Source organism: Rhinoderma darwinii, chromosome 4 (assembly GCF_050947455.1).
Source record: "Rhinoderma darwinii isolate aRhiDar2 chromosome 4, aRhiDar2.hap1, whole genome shotgun sequence".
NCBI classification, from domain to species: Eukaryota; Metazoa; Chordata; class Amphibia; order Anura; family Rhinodermatidae; genus Rhinoderma; species Rhinoderma darwinii.
In genome coordinates this window covers 307,301,960-307,321,582 of record NC_134690.1, presented here as the reverse complement: position 1 = coordinate 307,321,582, position 19,623 = coordinate 307,301,960, and the positions used below count along the sequence as shown (strand labels likewise).

At 42.0% G+C, this 19,623-nt stretch overlaps 1 protein-coding gene across 3 annotated transcripts in view; it reads left to right on the top strand.

The window, feature by feature from the left end:
* SERAC1 (serine active site containing 1) overlaps nt 1–19,623 on the top strand; it is a 274,787-nt gene that overhangs the window by 167,702 nt on the left and 87,462 nt on the right. For all 3 annotated transcript variants that reach the window (XM_075862712.1, XM_075862713.1, XM_075862711.1), the window contains 4 exons: nt 1,224–1,360; nt 3,470–3,562; nt 6,313–6,444; nt 12,181–12,302. In XM_075862712.1, the coding sequence (XP_075718827.1) occupies nt 1,224–1,360; nt 3,470–3,562; nt 6,313–6,444; nt 12,181–12,302 (484 nt within the window). The remainder of the gene's footprint in view (nt 1–1,223; nt 1,361–3,469; nt 3,563–6,312; nt 6,445–12,180; nt 12,303–19,623) is intronic.

Genomic DNA, 19,623 nt, shown 5'->3' with positions numbered 1-19,623 from the left:
TATATGTGTATGTATATATGAGTATATGTGTGTGTGTGTGTGTGTGTGTGTGTATATATATATATATATATATATATATATATGCATGTATGTTACTTTTATATGTATATATCTTTTTTTTTTTTTTGTACTTTTGCACTATAAAAGCTCTTTTAATACAATTTTTTTGGGTTTTGCCTCCACATTCTGAGAGCCGTAACTTTTTTTTTTTTTTTTTGTCCACGTAGCTTTCAGTGGCACCATCTTGGGGTACATAGAACTTATAGATTAACTTTTATTTGACCACTGTATGGTATAAATAAAGTGTGAATTTAATTTTATTGTACAAGTTGTAACGATTGTGGCTATATCCTATGTGTATAGGTGTTGGTTTTTTTTGGGGGGTGGGGTGTTTATTACGTGTGCCTAATAAAAGCACTGTTTTGGTAAAATAGCTGTGTTGCTTTTTGTTTCGTTTTTTACGTTGGAAATAAAAAATTTCTTAAACTTTTTATTAAAGGGAACCTGTCACCAGCATTTCACCTATTGAACTTTACTTATCCCTCACTGGCCGCTGCTATCAAAAGTTCATTGCCATTATTCCCTCTCCTAAACTCCTCCTTCGACTGTAAATAACGGCCTGCAAACATTTTGCGCCTTTTATCGTAATAATCCGGTGTCCCTTTGTGCGCACACACCAGAATAGGACATCAATGCACAAGCTCAGGATTTTGTATGGCGAGGAGCTGTCATTCAAAAGTAAGGATGCGGGGTAAACTCAGAAAGACTTGAGGAATGAAGATATGACTCTTTTCAAACGAAGATTTGACTCTTTTATGTTCCTTTTCATACGTTGTGGGAACACTAAAAAACTGAATACTAAAGCTACAGAGCCGACTAAGAAGACAATTATAGGTTATATATAAATGATTTTTCACCGACTACCACCATGTCTTGCTGGTTTAATAGGTGAAATGCTGGTGACAGGTTCCCTTTAAAGATTTTTTTAAGCCTGACTTCCGATTACTAATATATTACATTGCAGTACTCCTGTAATGCAATGTATTATACCTGTTGGTGTTGCACTGACAGGCAAACTAGTAGACCCTGGGGTGACAGAGCGAGTCCTTTAACAATTTAGATGCCGCAGTTGCTATTAACAGCGGCATCTAAGGGGGAAAATCACTGGAGATATTTAATTTTTGGTAACAGTCACCGATTATATGTCTTTTTTGGTCAATCAGAGGTTGTGTTTCTATCACGTATGAAATCCAGTCTCTCAGAAAAGCCATCACACTTGACACACAAGCAGTCCAACAAGAGAAGCTCAAGTCATATATCTATGGGCATAATCTTCCAGCTGATCAAAATGATTTCCAAGGTAAGAAACGTTTGCACGAATTAACTATTTCTCTGAGGATCCCATACTGTGTCATCTAACTACAGCACTGTTATTGCTTGTAAATTGTTCTTTTTAAGATGAGATTTGTTCTAAACCATTAAAGCTAAAGCCCTATCAATGATAAGTTGGGCCATTTCCATAGTTGATTATGTTCCTGTATGTGATTCTTTCCTTACCTGTGTGGTCTTCCCTGCAGCTACTCTTTTTCTCCTAATTAGTGTATTATTTCTCATCTCAAGTATATAGTGGCTACCATTACATATCCTACAAGCATGTGGCTGAGAATTTCCACTACCAGAATACCTTCTCCTCTGAACAGTCTCTTTATAATTACAGCAGCAGAGGTTGCGATTACTGCAACAGCCGAGACTCCAGGAGAAAGATGTCTTAGGCCTCATGCCCACTTCGGGTTTTTTTTCGTCAGGGTGCTATCCGTTTTTTCAACTGATAGCACCCTGACACATTCATTTCAATGGGGCCATGCACACTTCTGCTGTTTTACAGGAACCGTGCGGCCGTTCAGTCAAAAGTAGTGCAGGTCCTACTCCTGCCCGTTTTTGACGGAAAAGCCTCGGCCTCTTCATTGAATTTGGTCCGTGAAACAACGGACTGCACACGGAAGCCATCAGTGTGTGCCCCATTTTTGACGGAACCATCATTAACGGCCGTACAATGGCCGACGGAATTGTTCATGAGGCCTTAATCCTCCCACTCACGAGCGTGTTTGGTCCGTGATATACAGTCCGTATGTCGGCCGCATTTCTCGGATCGAACACACCGCAGGGAGCCGGGCTCCTAGCATCATAGTTATCTATGATGCTAGGTGTCACTGCCTTGCTGTGGGACAACTGCCCCGTACTGTGATAATGCTTTCAGTACAGAACAGTAGTTTCGCGGAGAGGCAGTGACACCGAGCGTCTTAGATAACGATGATGCTAGGAGCCCGGCTCCCTGCAGGGTGTTCGGTCCGGGAAATGCGATTGACGTACGGAAATTTGTCAGCGACTTTTTGTTCAATTACATCACCCTAATATAATGTTACAGAATAAAGATGAAATATTGATATGTCCACATATGTAAAAAAAAATAGAAAAGTTTACATGGGGTGGCCTTACTTTTTCACAACAGTATGTTCGACATGTTTTTAATAGCATTTTTCTTTAACTGGATAGAGAACGTAACCTACCACGCTATTCCATCAAAAGAACTGTGCACTTGTTATATAGTTATATACCCAATTTATCTCAATGGGCAAGGGGAAAACATAACTAAGGAGATCCAAGGATTCAATTAAGAGGGTATTCCGGTTTCAGCAAATTTATAGGATTTTATAATAAAATTTCTGTATCAATTTTTCATGGTTTTGACAACTTCTGCTTGCTTTATTTCAATAGAAACTGTCATTGTACTTTGTTTACTTCTAGTGAACAAAAATATGTCAATGGTCTGTGATAGAAAATATATACATTTTCAATACACAATGAATAAGATTTATTTGCAGAAACCGGAATACACCTTTAAAGCTAAAATATACAGTAAAAAACATGTAGCAGCAGCAAATAGGAGGAATCACAAGGCTTTTATTTTTGTATAGATAAGGAACACGAATAAACACAATGTGATGGATTTCATTTATTTTTTGACTGGAGTGTTCCTTTAATTCAAAAGTTACAACCAATACTGCTGCTCTTCCTATTGTCACTTTAGCAAAATTGGCCACAGCAACAGAATAGAAAAATTACAATCGCTTTGTAAAAGTAAGGAAAGTTACTTCAGATTTACTAATATATAGCAATTTGGTGTACATGCTCTTTAAGTCAGGTTCTAGATAGCCTGAAAGATGCATTTTTGTGTAGCATTTTATTTATAACACAATATAAGCATATTTTATGTAACCTAGACAAGCAAGTAAGCACTCTATTGGGATATACAGTATATTGTTTTATAACATATTTCAGACACAATAATAGTAATAATGATAATATCACTAACATGTAAATTGTTCATTGTTAACATATATTACAGTTTACTGAATTTCTACCTATTCTTTACTGATTTTAAAAGTGACTATTTCTTATTATGTTTTAGGAGTTGCAAACAAATTGAGAAAAGGACTTCACAAAACAGCTAGAAAAGCTCTGGAAGTTTCAACCAGACTGTTCAGGAAAGAATATGATAGAGGTAAAGTAGTAATATGACAAGTGTGGGCAGGTCTATATTTCACTATATAGAATTTTAGAAAAGGTTTGGAATATTGCGTCTATGTCATCAGCGCTTTTCCATTGTTGGGGGTAGGTGTGTGTCTCAGACTTTCACTGAAGGTTCTCCATAGGTAAGTCTAAGACTGCAGCGGCTATTTTAGATATCAGAGAACGGGGAACCGGAATGAAGGATGGATTATTAAGGAGTAGGGTAGCAGATTTGTTGACTATACATTTCAATGTATAGCCCCATTTTTTGTTTTGACTGAAGGGTCACTTTAACTCAGCCTTTTTAGATATCCAAAAACTCTAGTGCATGGCCAGCTTGTGGCACGAAACATCTAATCAGATATGCCGTAACAGGGATTAACACATGACAGCCCAGGGCGCCTTTTTTAGGCCCAGAGTTGTCCCTAAAGATAGCCTTAGCGATCACGTGTGATGCCACAATCGCTTTTGAATGCATGAAAAATGGTAAACGGACGTGATCCAAGTTTTCTTATGGGCGCAGCACGTGATGGCACGGACACAGTGACCATAAATGTGCCATGCTGAAAGTTAATATAGGCAGGGAAGGGTTAATATTGCAGCGCCTTGTTTCTAGTTTTTTATTTTGTTCCTTTATTTGGTCAACAGTACAACTGATGCTAAATACAGACAATACCAAGAAAGGGAAGTATATGAAAAGGACAAGTTTGGATTTAAAGTACATACACCACAGGAGATTTTTTTAGAATATGTATTTACTTTCCTAAAATTTTGTACAAAACCGCTTTTGACTTCTGACCAAATATGACGTTTTGAAGAACATGTGTATCTATAAAAACTGTAAAAATGTAATAAAATTAGCAAAAATACAAAATGAAAGGCAGGTGGCCAAGGATAGTAAAACAAATCCCAAAAAATTCTTCAAGCATATAAATGCAAAAAAGCCCAGGTCTGAACATGTAGGACCCCTAGATAATGGTAATGGGGAGTTGATCACAGGGGATCAAGAGAAGGCAGAGTTACTAAATGGGTTCTTTAGCTCTGTATATACAACTGAAGAAGGAGCAGCTGATGTAGCCGGTGCCAGTGCTGTTAATATATCAGTTGATATACTGAATTGGATGAATGTAGAGATGGTCCAAGCTAAATTAAATAAAATAAATGTGCACAAGGCCCCGGGACCAGATGGGTTACACCCTAGAGTTCTTAAAGAGCTTAGTTCAGTTATTTCTGTCCCCCTTTTCATAATATTCAGAGAATCTCTAGTGACTGGTATAGTGCCAAGGGACTGGCGCAGGGCAAATGTGGTGCCTATTTTCAAAAAGGGCTCTATGTCTTCCCCGGGTAATTATAGACCAGTAAGCTTAACATCCATCGTGGGGAAAATGTTTGAGGGGCTATTGAGGGACTATATACAGGATTATGTGACAATAAATAGCATTATAAGTGACAGCCAGCACGGTTTTACTAAGGACAGAAGTTGTCAAACTAACCTAATCTGTTTTTATGAAGAGGTGAGCAGAAGTCTAGACAGAGGGGCCGCTGTAGATTTAGTGTTTTTTGACTTTGCAAAGGCATTTGACACTGTCCCCCATAGACGCCTAATGGGTAAATTAAGGACTATAGGTTTAGAAAATATAGTTTGTAATTGGATTGAGAATTGGCTCAAGGACCGTATCCAGAGAGTTGTGGTCAATGATTCCTACTCTGAATGGTCACCGGTTGTAAGTGGTGTACCCCAGGGTTCAGTGCTGGGACCCCTATTATTCAACTTATTTATTAATGATATAGAGGATGGGATTAATAGCACTATTTCTATTTTTGCAGATGACACCAAGCTATGCAATATAGTTCAGACTATGGAAGATGTTCATGAATTACAGGCAGATTTAAACAAACTATAAGTGTTTGGGCGTCCACTTGGCAGATGAAGTTTAATGTAGATAAATGTAAAGTTATGCATCTGGGTACCAACAACCTGCATGCATCATATGTCCTAGGGGGAGCTACACTGGCGGATTCACTTGTTGAGAAGGATCTGGGTGTACTTGTAAATCATAAACTCAATAACAGCATGCAGTGTCAATCAGCTGCTTCAAAGGCCAGCAGGATATTGTCGTGTATTAAAAGAGGCATGGACTCGCGGGACAGGGATGTAATATTACCACTTTACAAAGCATTAGTGAGGCCTCATCTAGAATATGCAGTCCAGTTCTGGGCTCCAGTTCATAGAAAGGATGCCCTGGAGTTGGAAAAAATACAAAGAAGAGCAACGAACCTAATTAGGGGCATGGAGAATTTAAGTTATGAGGAAAGATTGAAAGAATTAAACCTATTTAGCCTTGAAAAAAGACGACTAAGGGGGGACATGATTAACTTATATAAATATATTAATGGCACATACAAAAAATATGGTGAAATCCTGTTCCTTGTAAAACCCCCTCAAAAAACAAGGGGGCACTCCCTCCGTCTGGAGAAAAAAAGGTTCAAGCTGCAGAGGCGACAAGGCTTCTTTACAGTGAGAACGGTGAATTTATGGAATAGTCTACCGCAGGAGCTGGTCACAGCAGGGACAGTAGATGGCTTTAAAAAAGGGTTAGATAATTTCCTAGAACAAAAAAATATTAGCTCCTATGTGTAGAAATTTTTCCTTCCCTTTTCCCTTCCCTTGGTTGAACTTGATGGACATGTGTCTTTTTTCAGCCGTACTAACTATGTAACTATGTATTTATTAATTCATAGAAAAATACAGCAAATCAAACATGGAGGACCACGAGCTTCCTCTTTGGCTTCTCTTGAAGGGCACACAGTCAACAGATAGAAGAGTCCGATTAGAAGCAGTCCAGAACATGGCGGGAATCCATTATTGGCGTGGTACGGTTATTTTCTATATTAAGTACAAACTATGTGATATGTACAACACATAGTATAGCATGATCAGAGGAAACTGTTTTTAGATTTTTGACATATATGAAGGATCTGTTTTTATCTTGAATACCTTAAAAAACACGTGCATAATTTAAGAAGAATAAGTTTAATCCTAGGGCATGGGTACAAAATATGTTTTGGGTGGAGGGTTGTCATATTGTACTACTTAAAAGGTCTGCTTAAAGTAGAAATTGTACAGCATTATTACAGGAACATCACATTCTGTCATAACTAAATTGTTGTCATATGTATCTGCACATATGTGAGGTACAATGCGGCTGTGACATGATGAGGCATCATATATTTAATTCACTGTCCATTAGTAGCATAAATAGGGAAAATAGGTAGGAATTACATGCAACTTATGCCACAGCAGCAAATGTGCAAGCGCGGCTCATGGGTGAGAGACATCACCATGTACCCTTGAAATACATAATGCAAGTCCTACTATTTCAAGCCCTTTCCTGTGTTCTGCACCCTCCAGACAGCTTCTGTGAATGCCCTGTATTGCATTTTAATGCTTATTTATAAGAAATAATGTGACAGCCTCATTATATTCTTTATCATTATTGGGATGCACCTGATGATTCAAAGAGAAAACACTTTACTATTGGGAGCAGTAGTCTAAAAATAGGACGTTGCTAATTTAGAGAGATGGTTTTCTTATATAGTAACTAGAGATGAGCGAACTTATGAAAAGTTCGGTTCGGCTAGTTCGCCGAATTTCACGAAAAGTTTGATTCGGATCGAACTAGTTCTGACCGAACCTGTAATTTCCGTGCGCCGAGCATGGTACTGTCCAGGGTGCTGAAAGTGTTAATGGGCTGCACTAACTCTTTCAGCAACCTTGACAATACCATGCTCGGCGCGCGGAAAATAAAATTTTAATGTAATAAAAGAATATATTAAATACGTTCATACTTACATTCCTCCTGTCCGGCCTCCAGCGATGACGTTTCATCCATGTCGCCGCTCGCTGCTGCCAATCACAGGCTGTAGTGGCGGTCACGCACGTCACGTGTCAGCCTCTGCAGCCAATCACAGGCTGCCGCGTCCTCTGCAGCCAATCACAGGCTGCCGCGGCCTCTGCAGCCAATCACAGGCTGCCGCGGCCTCTGCAGCCAATCACAGGCTGCCGTGGCCTCTGCAGCCAATCACAGGCTGCCGCGGCCTCTGCAGCCAATCACAGGCTGCCGCGGCCTCTGCAGCCAATCACAGGCTGCCGCGGCCTCTGCAGCCAATCACAGGCTGCAGCGGCCTCTGCAGCCAATCACACGCTCCTCTCCTGAATTATTCTGTGCTGCTGTGAACTCTACTCTTACCATTACGTAGCTCTCAGTCTGTTACCTCTCCTCCACTCCTGTCCTCAATAACACCTTCACATGATTGGCAAGTCACCACCCCGCACAAGATCCGCACGCTCATCTCTTGAAATACTCTGTGCTGCCTTAAACTCTGTGGACAGGTCAGAATCCTGTTTCTTTTAAATGCTGCTGGGGAACCCGCTCGATCCACTATATAAGGCTGCGCCTCCATCCTCTTCTGCCCCAGTCACTTATTCCCAAGCACTGTAGCGCAGCCTTATATAGTGGATCGAGCGGGTTCCCCAGCAGCATTTAAAAGAAACAGGATCCTGACCTGTCCACAGAGTTTAAGGCAGCACAGAGTATTTCAGGAGATGAGCACGGCCGGCCACGGGCAGTCAGTCGTTTTTCCGAGCCGTGCTCCCATTATAAGGTTAATTAGACGGGATGTCTCACAGGACAAATACGTATAAAGGTGGGAGGCAACACTCAACCACCCATATGAATAATTAGAGATAAGGACTCTAACAATATATGATAAACAAGAGAAAAAAAGGAGTCCATATATATCAATATATGAAAAAACTAAACATCTTTATTGATAACATAAAATACATTAAATGACAAAGACAGAGAATCTAAAAATAAATCACAGATGTATAAATTGAGTATATTTATATTATTAATACACTGATAGTATACACAATTACTATAACTCAATGTAGCTCCAACATGGGGTGCATCAAAAATAGGAATAATTTTAAGATATAAGTAGTGTAAAGAAGGGCGATGTGCCTAACTCAAAAGAGGCCTATAGTAACTAAAAAGTAATTGATGCCTGAAACAATGGCATAGAGCCAAATTTAAATCCAATATGTGCACTTACCCATGTATGGGAGGTTGGATGTGACCCAGCGGTATAGGAGAGCGCCCCGACGCGCGTTTCGCCTGTGGCTTTCTCAAGGGGTGAGTATAAAGTATAGGAGCACGGCCCGTAAAATAAAAAAATAGAACATGTTCTATCTTTTTAACGGCACGGGCACCTTCCCGTGAGAAAACGAGAAGGTACCAGTGGCTAACAGAAGTCTATGGGCCCGCTATTTCGGGTCGTAATTACGACCCGTAATAACGGGTGTTTTTACGGTCGTGTGCATGAGGCCCCGTAATGACGGGTGGCTACATGTGTGCACCCGTCATTACGGCAGCGTTGCTAGGCGACGTCAGTAAATAGTCACTGTTCAGGGTGCTGAAAGAGTTAACTAATCAGCAGTAAGTGTTTCAGCACCCAGGACAGTGAATTCCGATCAGAATATAGAGTAACCTGTAAAAAAAAAAGACGTTCATACTTACCGAGAACTTTCTGCTTCCTCCAGTCCGGTCTCCCGGCCGTTGCCTTGGTGACGCGTCCCTCTCTCGACATCCGGGCCGACATTCCTGGATGACGTTACAGCCCATGTGACCGCTGCAGCCAATCACAGGCTGCCGCGGCCTCTGCAGCCAATCACAGGCTGCCGCGGCCTCTGCAGCCAATCACAGGCTGCCGCGTCAGGAAAGAAGGTCGGACTGGAGGAAGAAGAGGGACTCGTCACCAAGACAACGACCGGGTACGTATGAAATGCTTTTTATTTTATTTTTAATCAGCAGCCTCTTTTCTCTATCAGTGATTGATAGAGACAAGTGGCTGCCGATTTGTATAATATTTTTGACCGGCCGAACCCGGTGAAGTTCGGATTCACTGCGAACCGAACTTTTCCCGATGTTCGGACCGAAACCGGGTTCGGTTGTCCCGGTTCGCTCATCTCTAATAGTAACGATAGGTTCAAAACGTGTTTACACAAAGAATATCATTACAGATAATTTCCCACTGGATATTCCCAAATTTATCTTTGGTGAAGATTGGTGGTTAATGCGTGTTGATACATGTAAGGCTATGTTCACACAGGGTATTTTGCAGGAGGAATATCTGCCTCAAAATTCAGTTTGGAAGTTTGAGGCAGATATTCCTCTCCCTGCACGCCGATTTTCGCGCCGTTTTTCACCCGCGGCCATTGAGCGCCGCGGGCATAAAACAGCGCGAAATACGCTTTCTCTGCCTCCCATTGAAGTCAATGGGAGGTCAGAGGCGGAAGCGCCCGAAGATAGGGCATTTCGCTTCTTTTTCCCGCGAGGCAGTTTTACTGACGCCGACGCCTCCCATTGAAATCAATGGGAGGTGTTCTCGGGCCGTTTTTGCCGAGTTTTGCGACGCGGTTTCCACGTCAAAAAACTCGGCAAAATACTCCGTGTGAACATAGCCTAACACTGCTTGACAATAAATGACTATAAATGGGGAATGTGGAAAATGCATAATTTTCAATGTGCATTAACGTTGTGTAACACAACAGACATCAATGTTGTTAAGGTGATGGATAGTCTTGAAGCAAATAAATCAATGGCGGATCATCATTTGGGCGATTCGGGCAGCCGTCCGAGGCTCCCAGGGGCGCCCTTTTCCGCCCGAACTGCACATAATCTTAAAAAATTATGCAGTTCTCTAGCGCTGCTAACTGCCGCTGTGGAGAGTGGTGTAGCTATAGGGGTCACACTGGCCGTGGTTGCGACCGGATCCCTAAGCTTGTGGGCCCGCAGGGCCCCCGCTGCCACACAGCACTGACCGCGCTGGTCCCGCTTCCAACCGAACCTGCGTCCGAATGACGCAGATTCAGTTGGGTTGAATTCTGGATCCTCGCTCCAGCATTCACTCTGCCATGTAGTGACCTCATCGCGCCTGTCTGCACCGAGTCACTCACGGGACAGTTCAGAGGAGGAGAAGCATCCTCCACCCGTCGTGGGAACGGGAATAGGTAAGTAATTATGTTATTATTTTTCTATTAGGTACATACATATGTGGGCATTATACTGTATAGGATAGCTAAGGGGAGCATTACAATGTATGGGGCAGCTATGGAGGGCATTATACTGTACGGGGCATCTCTAGGGGCATTATATTGTATGGGGCAGCTAGCTATTGGTGGCAGTATACTGTGCGGGCAGCTATGGGGGACATACTGTGGGGGCAGCTATGGGGGACATCATACTGAGCAAATACAAGAGCTGCAGGTCCAAGGGGGGAGGCGCTGTGTGGCACTATATACAAGGGGTGGTGGCGCTGTGTGGCACTATATGCAAGGGTTGATTGCTGTATAGCACTATATAGAAGGGCTGAGCACTGTGTATATATCTAAGTGGGGATTGCTGTGTAGCACTATATACAAGGGGGGCTGTGTGGCACTATATACAAGAGGGTGAGGGCTGTCTGATGCTATTTACAGCGGTCTGTGTGTGGCGCTATCTACAGGGGGCAGTGTTTGGCTCTATCTACATGGGGCTGTGTGTGATGCTATCTACAGGGGGTCTGTGTGGCGCTATCTACATGAGGCTGTGTATGGCGCTATCTACAGGGGCTGCGTGGGGCGCTATCTGCAGGGGGTGGCGCTATCCAGATGGGGTGGTGTACGCCGCGATCTACAGGGGGATGTGTGTGATGCTATCTACAGGGGCTGTGTGTGGCGCTATGTTCAGGGGCTGTGTGGTGCTATCTACGGTGGCTGTGTGTATGTGGTTTGACACAATTATTCAGGGGCGCAGTCTATTGTACTATAATATTTAGGGGCACAGCATTTGGTAATAATTTATTCAGGGGCGCAGTGTTTGGTGCTATTATATTTAGGGGCACAGTGTGTGGCACCATGATAATTTTATCCTTGTTTATAGGTGTGGAAATGTTGGAAAAGTGAGGAACAGAAGACATCTGAGTGCCAAATTGTGCAGAAATGGGTCATGGTCGGGAGAAGTCGTCATGAAGTCTGGACCGGATGGAGTAGAAAAGAGGGAAAAAACTAAGTCGTCACCTGTGAGTCACTAGATTTATAGAGAATCTGTCATCGCTCCTGACATGTTTATTATAAGAAATCCTTGTATTTCACAAAAAGTCTTTGTGCAGTCCAGGACTGATAGACAAATGAGTGTTACTATTCCCCTTGTCAGGAGGATGTGTCCCTACACAGTGCGATACTGTCAGCGATGGTTTGAGACTGTCAGTATGTAGGGACACAGCCTTTTGACAAGGGGAATCGTAACACCCATTTGTTAATGCCTGGACAAAAAGGAAGTGTTAACAATAGTTACAGGGTGGCGGAGGAGAAGAGGAGCCAAACTTTGGGTAACAGCCCAGGGCCTATGGTCTACTTAATCTGCCACTGGAATACATGTATACCATGGATGGCTTTTTCTGGATGGACTTTCCAGATATCCAGTGTAGATTTATGCCATATTCTTGTCTAGTAGAGATATACTGTATGATATATGTATATATATATATAAGTGTGTGTTTTTACAGATTACCAGTATAGGACAGTGGCACAAGCATGTGACAGAAGAACAACTGTTGGTTTAGCGAGGAGCAAAGATGTAGACCTGCACTTCTTCCTTCCACCTCCAGCACTGCCAAAAGTAGATGATGTGAGTGACCAAACCGAAAAGGTAGTAAGGAAGAAATTCATGTATTTGAGTGTTGATTCATCAGGAATACCACGGTCTGCTTTCTCATAAAACGCTTTTGATACACATATGCCTTCAAAAACATGTCTGTCTCCATATAGGCAGTACAGTTAATGATACTTTCGCCAGAAGGGGGGAGAAAGACATTCAAGGCATATTCTTTCACTCTACAGTACTGTGAAAAAGTCAGAAACCAGCCTTTTGTGTCTTTAATCTCCATCAAAATGGCCATTACGTTAACCCCTTTCTGCCGCAGCCAGGTTTTGTTTTTTCTATTTTTGTTATTTTCTCCCCATCTTCAAAGAGCCGTAACTTTTTTATTTTTTTTCCATTTACATATATCGGTATAAGGGCTTTTTTTTGCAGACAAATTCTAGTTTAAAATGGCATCTATTTAATGTATCATATAATGGACTGAATAACTTTTAAAAATAATTTTGAGGGATAGAATAGGAAAAACACAGCAATTCCTGCAGTGTTTTTTTTGGGTTTCGTTTTTACAGCATTCACTGTGCGGTAAAAATGACATGTTGACTTTATTTTGCGGGTCAATATGATTATGGCGATGCAGCCATGAGCTTGGTCAATAAACATACAAGGGGCCTGGATTGTTGTATTGTTGTGACAGATTACCTCTATAAACCGCTCTGCAGGACTGTGAATTAAAATCTCTCCCCCACTAGGATTTGTCACTGACTTACCGACGGACTCCACACGTGCACAAGTACTTCATACATACATACATACATACATACATACATACATACATACATACATGCGCGCACACAAACATGCTTAGTGCAAACAGGTATGCTTTCACTCACTACATACAGGCATGTACACACACAGGCTCAGTACATAGAGGCACTGACCCATGTATACTCAATACTGTACCTAATGCACCCATGTGCCTTTTGGAGATCCTTAATTGAAAACAGATTTAGAGCTGGGAGAATGCAAGAAGTGTGGCCAAGGGTTGTTTTGATGTTATGATATGTTCTATATGGATTTCTGCTTGTATTACACGGAAGACTGCATACTGAACCAATAAGTGACAGGCTAATATGTAACTGTCTTGAAACAGGGCCACTCTCTAACTTATAGTAGTACATGTTATATATTGTATTAAGCAATTCCTGGCTGTGATCCTTCCTGCATTCCCTCATCCCTCTCACAGTCTGCATTTATTTATTCATTCAATTTGTTAATAGTAATTATGAAAAAAGTTATGGGACGAGTTTATTCCAAGAATGTTTTTTATTATACTCATGCACTTTTTTTTTAATGCATATAACATAACAACTTCTGTGTGACTTGTCAGCAGACGTTATGCCTTTCTTGGGGTAAATGTATGTTGGGGTATTACGCTATTGGTTTTTATCCCACCTAAATCTTGGCCTATTACTTCTCAGTGATAGCAGATAAACAGTTTTTGGAGCTAGGTCGATGTGGTGATCAACAATAGCAATGCCTCACATGATGGCTTTTTGCTGTAGACTTTACAAGTTTTAACTATTATTTCCAGTACATCCCTCATGACAGCACTACAGGAGGTTGCCCTCTTGACCTCTGTAGGGACAGGAAGACAGAGAGGTTAAAAGGCCCCTCCCACCACCCACTTGCCAGTGTTCTTCCTGTCCCCACAAGGGTCAGGAGCAGAGAGTGTCGCTCCTGTATTAGGCAGGAAAGAAACTCGGGCAGGGGGCAAGATCGGGGGGTCCGTGCACTGGACGCTGGACGAATAGCCGACCGGAAATGACGTCGGGCTACTTCCGGTCCGCGGCCATCTTGGAAGGCGGGAAATTCAAAACGCTCGCATTTAAAGGGACACGCACAGGTATGTGATAACTCTAACTTGGATTTATTTTTTGTGGATTGCATATTGCATTGCCTGTTACCTGTCGCGATATGGAACTTCCTCGTCCTGATGGAACTCCAGATATGTCCCAGGGTCACGTGAGTCTCACCCTTGGGGAAGGGTATGACCTCTTATGTATGTACGCCATACTTTACCTACCTTCTGTTTTCTCTAGGAAAAAGATTTCTCTCAGAGACAAACTGATAAAAAGAAGGTTAAAAAATGTGCGACTTGTGCAAAAAAATTGCCAGAGTCCCATAAAAAACAATTGTGTCAGGATTGTATTGCCAAAATACTAAAGGAGGAACAACCAACGTTCATGTCCGAACTTAGGACTATGATTCGTGAGGAAGTGGGTCAGTCAGTAGCCTCCCTCGCCCCTCCGCAAGAAACTCCCTCACACTCCCGGGCAAAAAGACCACGGATTGAAGTGGATCAAAAATATTGGCCTCCTTCTCAGGGGTCGGACTCTGAACAGGAATGCTATTGCCTATCGGAAGATGAGTTAGAAGAAAGAGAGGAACTCTTACCTTCAACTTCTTCCACTCAAGAGAAAAAAAACAAAAAACATTTTCTTCTCTTCCGAGATGTCGGATACCTTAATTCAGGCAATACGGGAAACTATGGATATTCCCGAAGAAGACCAACCACATACCATCCAGGATGAGATGTTTGGAGGTCTAACGGGAAAGAAAACAAGGGTTCTTCCGGTAAACGAAAATCTCAAAAGAATGGTGACAACTGAATGGGAAGATTCAGAAAAAAGGCTCTTCATTTCAAGAGATTTTAAGAACAGACTTCTCTTTGATCCAGAGGACACTAAGCCTTGGGATGAAATCCCAAAAGTAGATGTCCCAGTCGCCAGGGTTGCTAAAAAAAACGCAATCCCATTTGAAGATTCCTCTCAGTTGAGGGACGCCATGGACCGAAAGGCAGACGGACTACTGAAAAGAGCGTGGGAATCTTCCTCTGCCTTGATCTCAACTAATATCGCGGCCACATCAGTAGCAAGAGCAATGTTCATATGGCTAAACCAGCTAGAGACCCATTTGATGATGAAGACATCACGACAAGAGCTACTAGAATCTCTACCTTTACTAAAAATGGCAACCGGATTCTTAGTAGACGCTTCAGCGGAATCTATTAGATTTGCTGCCAGGAATGGGGCTCTCTCAAATTCTGCTAGAAGAGCATTATGACTCAAAATGTGGTCAGGAGATACGAAGAACAAGAACAAGTTGTGTTCTATCCCATTTACAGGGTCTCTGATGTTCGGTCCTCTCCTTGATAACATACTGGAGAGTGCAACAGATAGAAAAAAGGGGTTTCCTGAAGAGAAACCAAAAAGACCCCCTCAATTTGGAAGATTTCGCCAACAGAGGGATCCTACTTCACAGAACTACAGCGGGAAAGGGAAGTCCGGTCGCTGGAGTTACCCCAAAGGAAAAAGGGGTCAAGGATATCTCCTTAACCCAAATAATTGATTCCAGCCCTCAAAGCAATGACGCCAAGAGTGTGGGGGGAAGACTCCTACAATTTTATCCCGAATGGTCGAGATAACCCAGAACCCCTGGGTTCTAAAGATAATAGAAGAAGGATACAAAATAGAATTTTCCTCCATTCCTCCAGAGAAATTCCTAATAACCCAGTACCAAGCAAAAGATCTTCATCAGATACTTATCCAGGACGTCCAGAAACTACTCAGATTGAGAGCCATTTCCCCAGTTCCCCACAACGAGATATGCAAGGGCCACTATTCGAAAATCTTCTTGGTCAAAAAACCAAACGGTTCCTACAGGACAATAATCAACCTGAAGGTCCTAAACAAATGGGTGAATTATCGGAAATTCAAGATGGAGTCTATCAGATCGACTATTCCTCTAATAAGGGAAGAGGCATCAATGTGTACGATCGATTTAAAGGATGCGTATTATCACGTTCCTATCCACCCCGCGTACCAGAGATTCCTCAGATTCGCAATTCAGGACGGTCCTTCCATTCTCCACTTCCAGTTTGTCTGCCTCCCCTTCGGCCTTTCCTCCGCCCCCAGAATTTTTACAAAAATTATGGCAGAGATCATGGCATTCATAAGAAGTCAAGGTATAGTAATTATCCCATATCTAGACGTCGTCTTGTTGACAGCAGATACTCCGGCTATCTTAGTCAGTCATCGGTCACAGGTTCTTTCCCTACTACAAGAAACAGAAACAGAAGGTCTTATTAGGTCTTATTAGGAGTACTGCTGGACTCCTCCCTTCAACATTCCTTCCTCCCAAGAGAGAAACAAATACTCCTACTGGCAGAAGTAAGAAAATTTTGGGGGAAAGACACCTGTTCCATAAGGGAATGTATGCGGATGTTGGGAATGATGACGTCTTGCATCCAATCTATTCCATGGAGCCAATTTCACTCCAGACCCTTACAGAATCTGATCTTGTCCCGGTGGGATCGAAAACAAAACTCCCTGAATTTAAAAATTCTAATTTCCGAGACTGTGAAATCATCCCTCCTGTGGTGGCTCTGTACAAACAACATAGACAAGGGAGTCCCCTGGAGAACTTCTCCTTATGTAGTGATTACCACAGATGCCAGCAAACACGGCTGGGGGTCGGTAATCCAAGACCAACACTTTCAGGGCACATGGACTGGTCAAATGAAGATGATGTCCTCAAACTTCAAAGAACTAAGAGCTGTATGGGAGACACTTATAAGAGCTTCACCCACCATAAAAGGGAAGCATATAAGAATTTTATCGGACAACACGACAGCAGTGTCCTTTCTTCGCCATCAAGGGGGAACAAGACACATTCTTCTTCAGGCCCTCTCTGCACAAATTTTCAGTTGGGCAGAAGAAAACGTCCTATCAGTCACGGCAGTCCACCTAAAAGGCTCAGAGAACCTATCAGCAAATTTCCTGAGTCGGGGAAAAGTAGACCCAGGAGAATGGTCCCTAAACAAGGAAGTCTTTCGGTCCCTAACCCGAAATTGGGGTTATCCACAAATAGACCTGTTTGCCACGAGGAAAAACACTCAAGTAGAGACATTCTTCTCCCTAAATCTCAGAGACAACCCATTGGGAGTAGATGCATTGTCCCAACACTGGGACATGGATCTGGCCTATGCCTTTCCTCCGTTTCCTCTAATACCAATGGTGTTAAGAAAAATCCAGGAAGATTTGACAAAGCTCATCATTATTCTTCCCTATTGGCCGAAAAGAAGTTGGTTTCCAATCGTACAATACCTAGCGTTGGAAGATCCTATCATGCTCCCAGTCAAGGAGAATCTTCTCTCCCAGGGTCCCTTATTCTTCCAGGGAATAGAGACACTGAAATTGTCAGCCTGGATCCTGAAAGGCAGATCTTGAGGAACCACGGTCTGTCAGACGAGGTAATTTCCACTATCTTATCAAGTCATAAAGAAGTTACCTCTAAAATCTATCAAAAGATTTGGAAGAAATTCTGTTCCTGGCATGGAATCCCAGGACCAGATCCCTTTTCTCCCAACATTGCGAAAATCCTAGATTTTTTACAATCAAGATTCAAAAAAGGACTTAGCCCTAGTACCTTAAAAGTACAGATTTCAGCCTTAGGTAATTTTTTTAACACTCCTCTGGCTGAACATCGGTGGATCAGAAGATTCACCCAAGCGGTCTCTAAACTGAAACCTTCCCTAAAGAAATCAGTTCCTACCTGGGATTTGAATGTGGTGTTAACGACTCTTTGTGAGCCCCCCTTTGAGCCGCTCGACGAAATTAGTATGCATTTTTTAACTCTAAAAGCTGCATTCTTAGTCGCTATTACTTGAGCAAGAAGGATTGGAGAAATCCAATCTCTGTCAATCATAGAACCGTACCTAAAAGTACAAGAGGATAAGATCATCCTAAAGCTGGATCCCTCATTTATTCCAAAGGTATCTACCGCTTTCCATAGAGAACAAGAAATAATTCTACCTTCCTTTTATCCAGATCCAAAAGACCAACAAGAAGAAAAATTCCATTGCCTGGATGTCAGGCGAACAATTCTTCAGTATCTGGATAGAACCTCCTCCTGGAGACAAGATAAAAATCTATTTGTCCTATTCGGGGGAAAGAATAGAGGAAAGAAAGCCTCAAAAGGCTCTCTAGCGAGATGGGTAAAAACCACCATACAAGAAGCCTACAAGTCCCAAGGACTATGTGCCCCACAAGGCATCAGAGCCCATTCAACAAGGGCAGTCTCGGCATCCTGGGCAGAAAGAAGAGAAGCCTCTATGGACCAAATCTGCAGAGCTGCCACTTGGTCAAGCCATCATACGTTTTACAAACATTATAGACTCGATGTGCTGTCCGATACGGATTTAAGTTTTGGACGGAAAGTCCTTCAATCCATAGTCCCGCCCTGAGCATTATAATCTGGTATCGCTCCTGTAGTGCTGTCATGAGGGATGTACTGGAAAATAGCAATTAGACCTACCGGTAATTGTATTTCCAGGAATCCATCATGACAGCACCATTACATCCCTCCCTGATTGAATTCTGATTTGTGCAATTAACATGTCAGTTATTATCCCTAGAAATAAAATAGGGTTGCATCCATCCTGGTGTAGTAATTGAAAAACACTGGCAAGTGGGTGGTGGGAGGGGCCTTTTAACCTCTCTGTCTTCCTGTCACTACAGAGGTCAAGAAGGCAACCTCCTGTAGTGCTGTCATGATGGATTCCTGGAAATACAATTACCGGTAGGTCTAATTGCTATTTTTTGAATATTGGTTTAATCTTTTGAATCCTGTATAAAAAAAAATGCTTTTAAGCCGAGACATTGCTGTTACATACTTTTTATGGCGTTTCAATGTGTTCTCTTGAATTTGTTTTAGAATGTCCAATTAATGTGTTTAGTTCTAGTGAAGAGAAGCCACTTTTAGTTTGTTGATTCTTAGGTTAGCCTACACAATAACAGGAATCAATTCCACCTCCTGTATACAAGATGATCCGGGTGTTAGAACTGAGCTACTGCTGTTGCGTGTCCCTCAGCACTGGACACATTAGGTGAATGTTTTACGAACAAATCAAAAGGTCACCAGGGACGACATACCAAGTATGTAGCAGCAAGTTCTAGACACAGGGTCCTTTTTTAAAAAAAAAACAACAACATTTCAATAGAAAAATATTTCTGGTTTTTTTCGTGTTTTTTTAACAGTTATTTAATTGTGGGAAAACTCATTTCATTTTTACATTCAGGAGCCTGCACCCTCCTGGACAGTGAGTTTGCTGCTCCCGTATTTATTTATTTATTTATTTATTTAATTAATTGTTCATGTTTTTGTATCTAAAAGACTAAAAAGGATCATATTTTCTTATATTATTTTGGCTTATTGGATATTTTATTTAGTTGTTGAGGTTTCAATATCATTTTCTTTTAAATATCCATTTTCATTTTTTTCCCCCTGA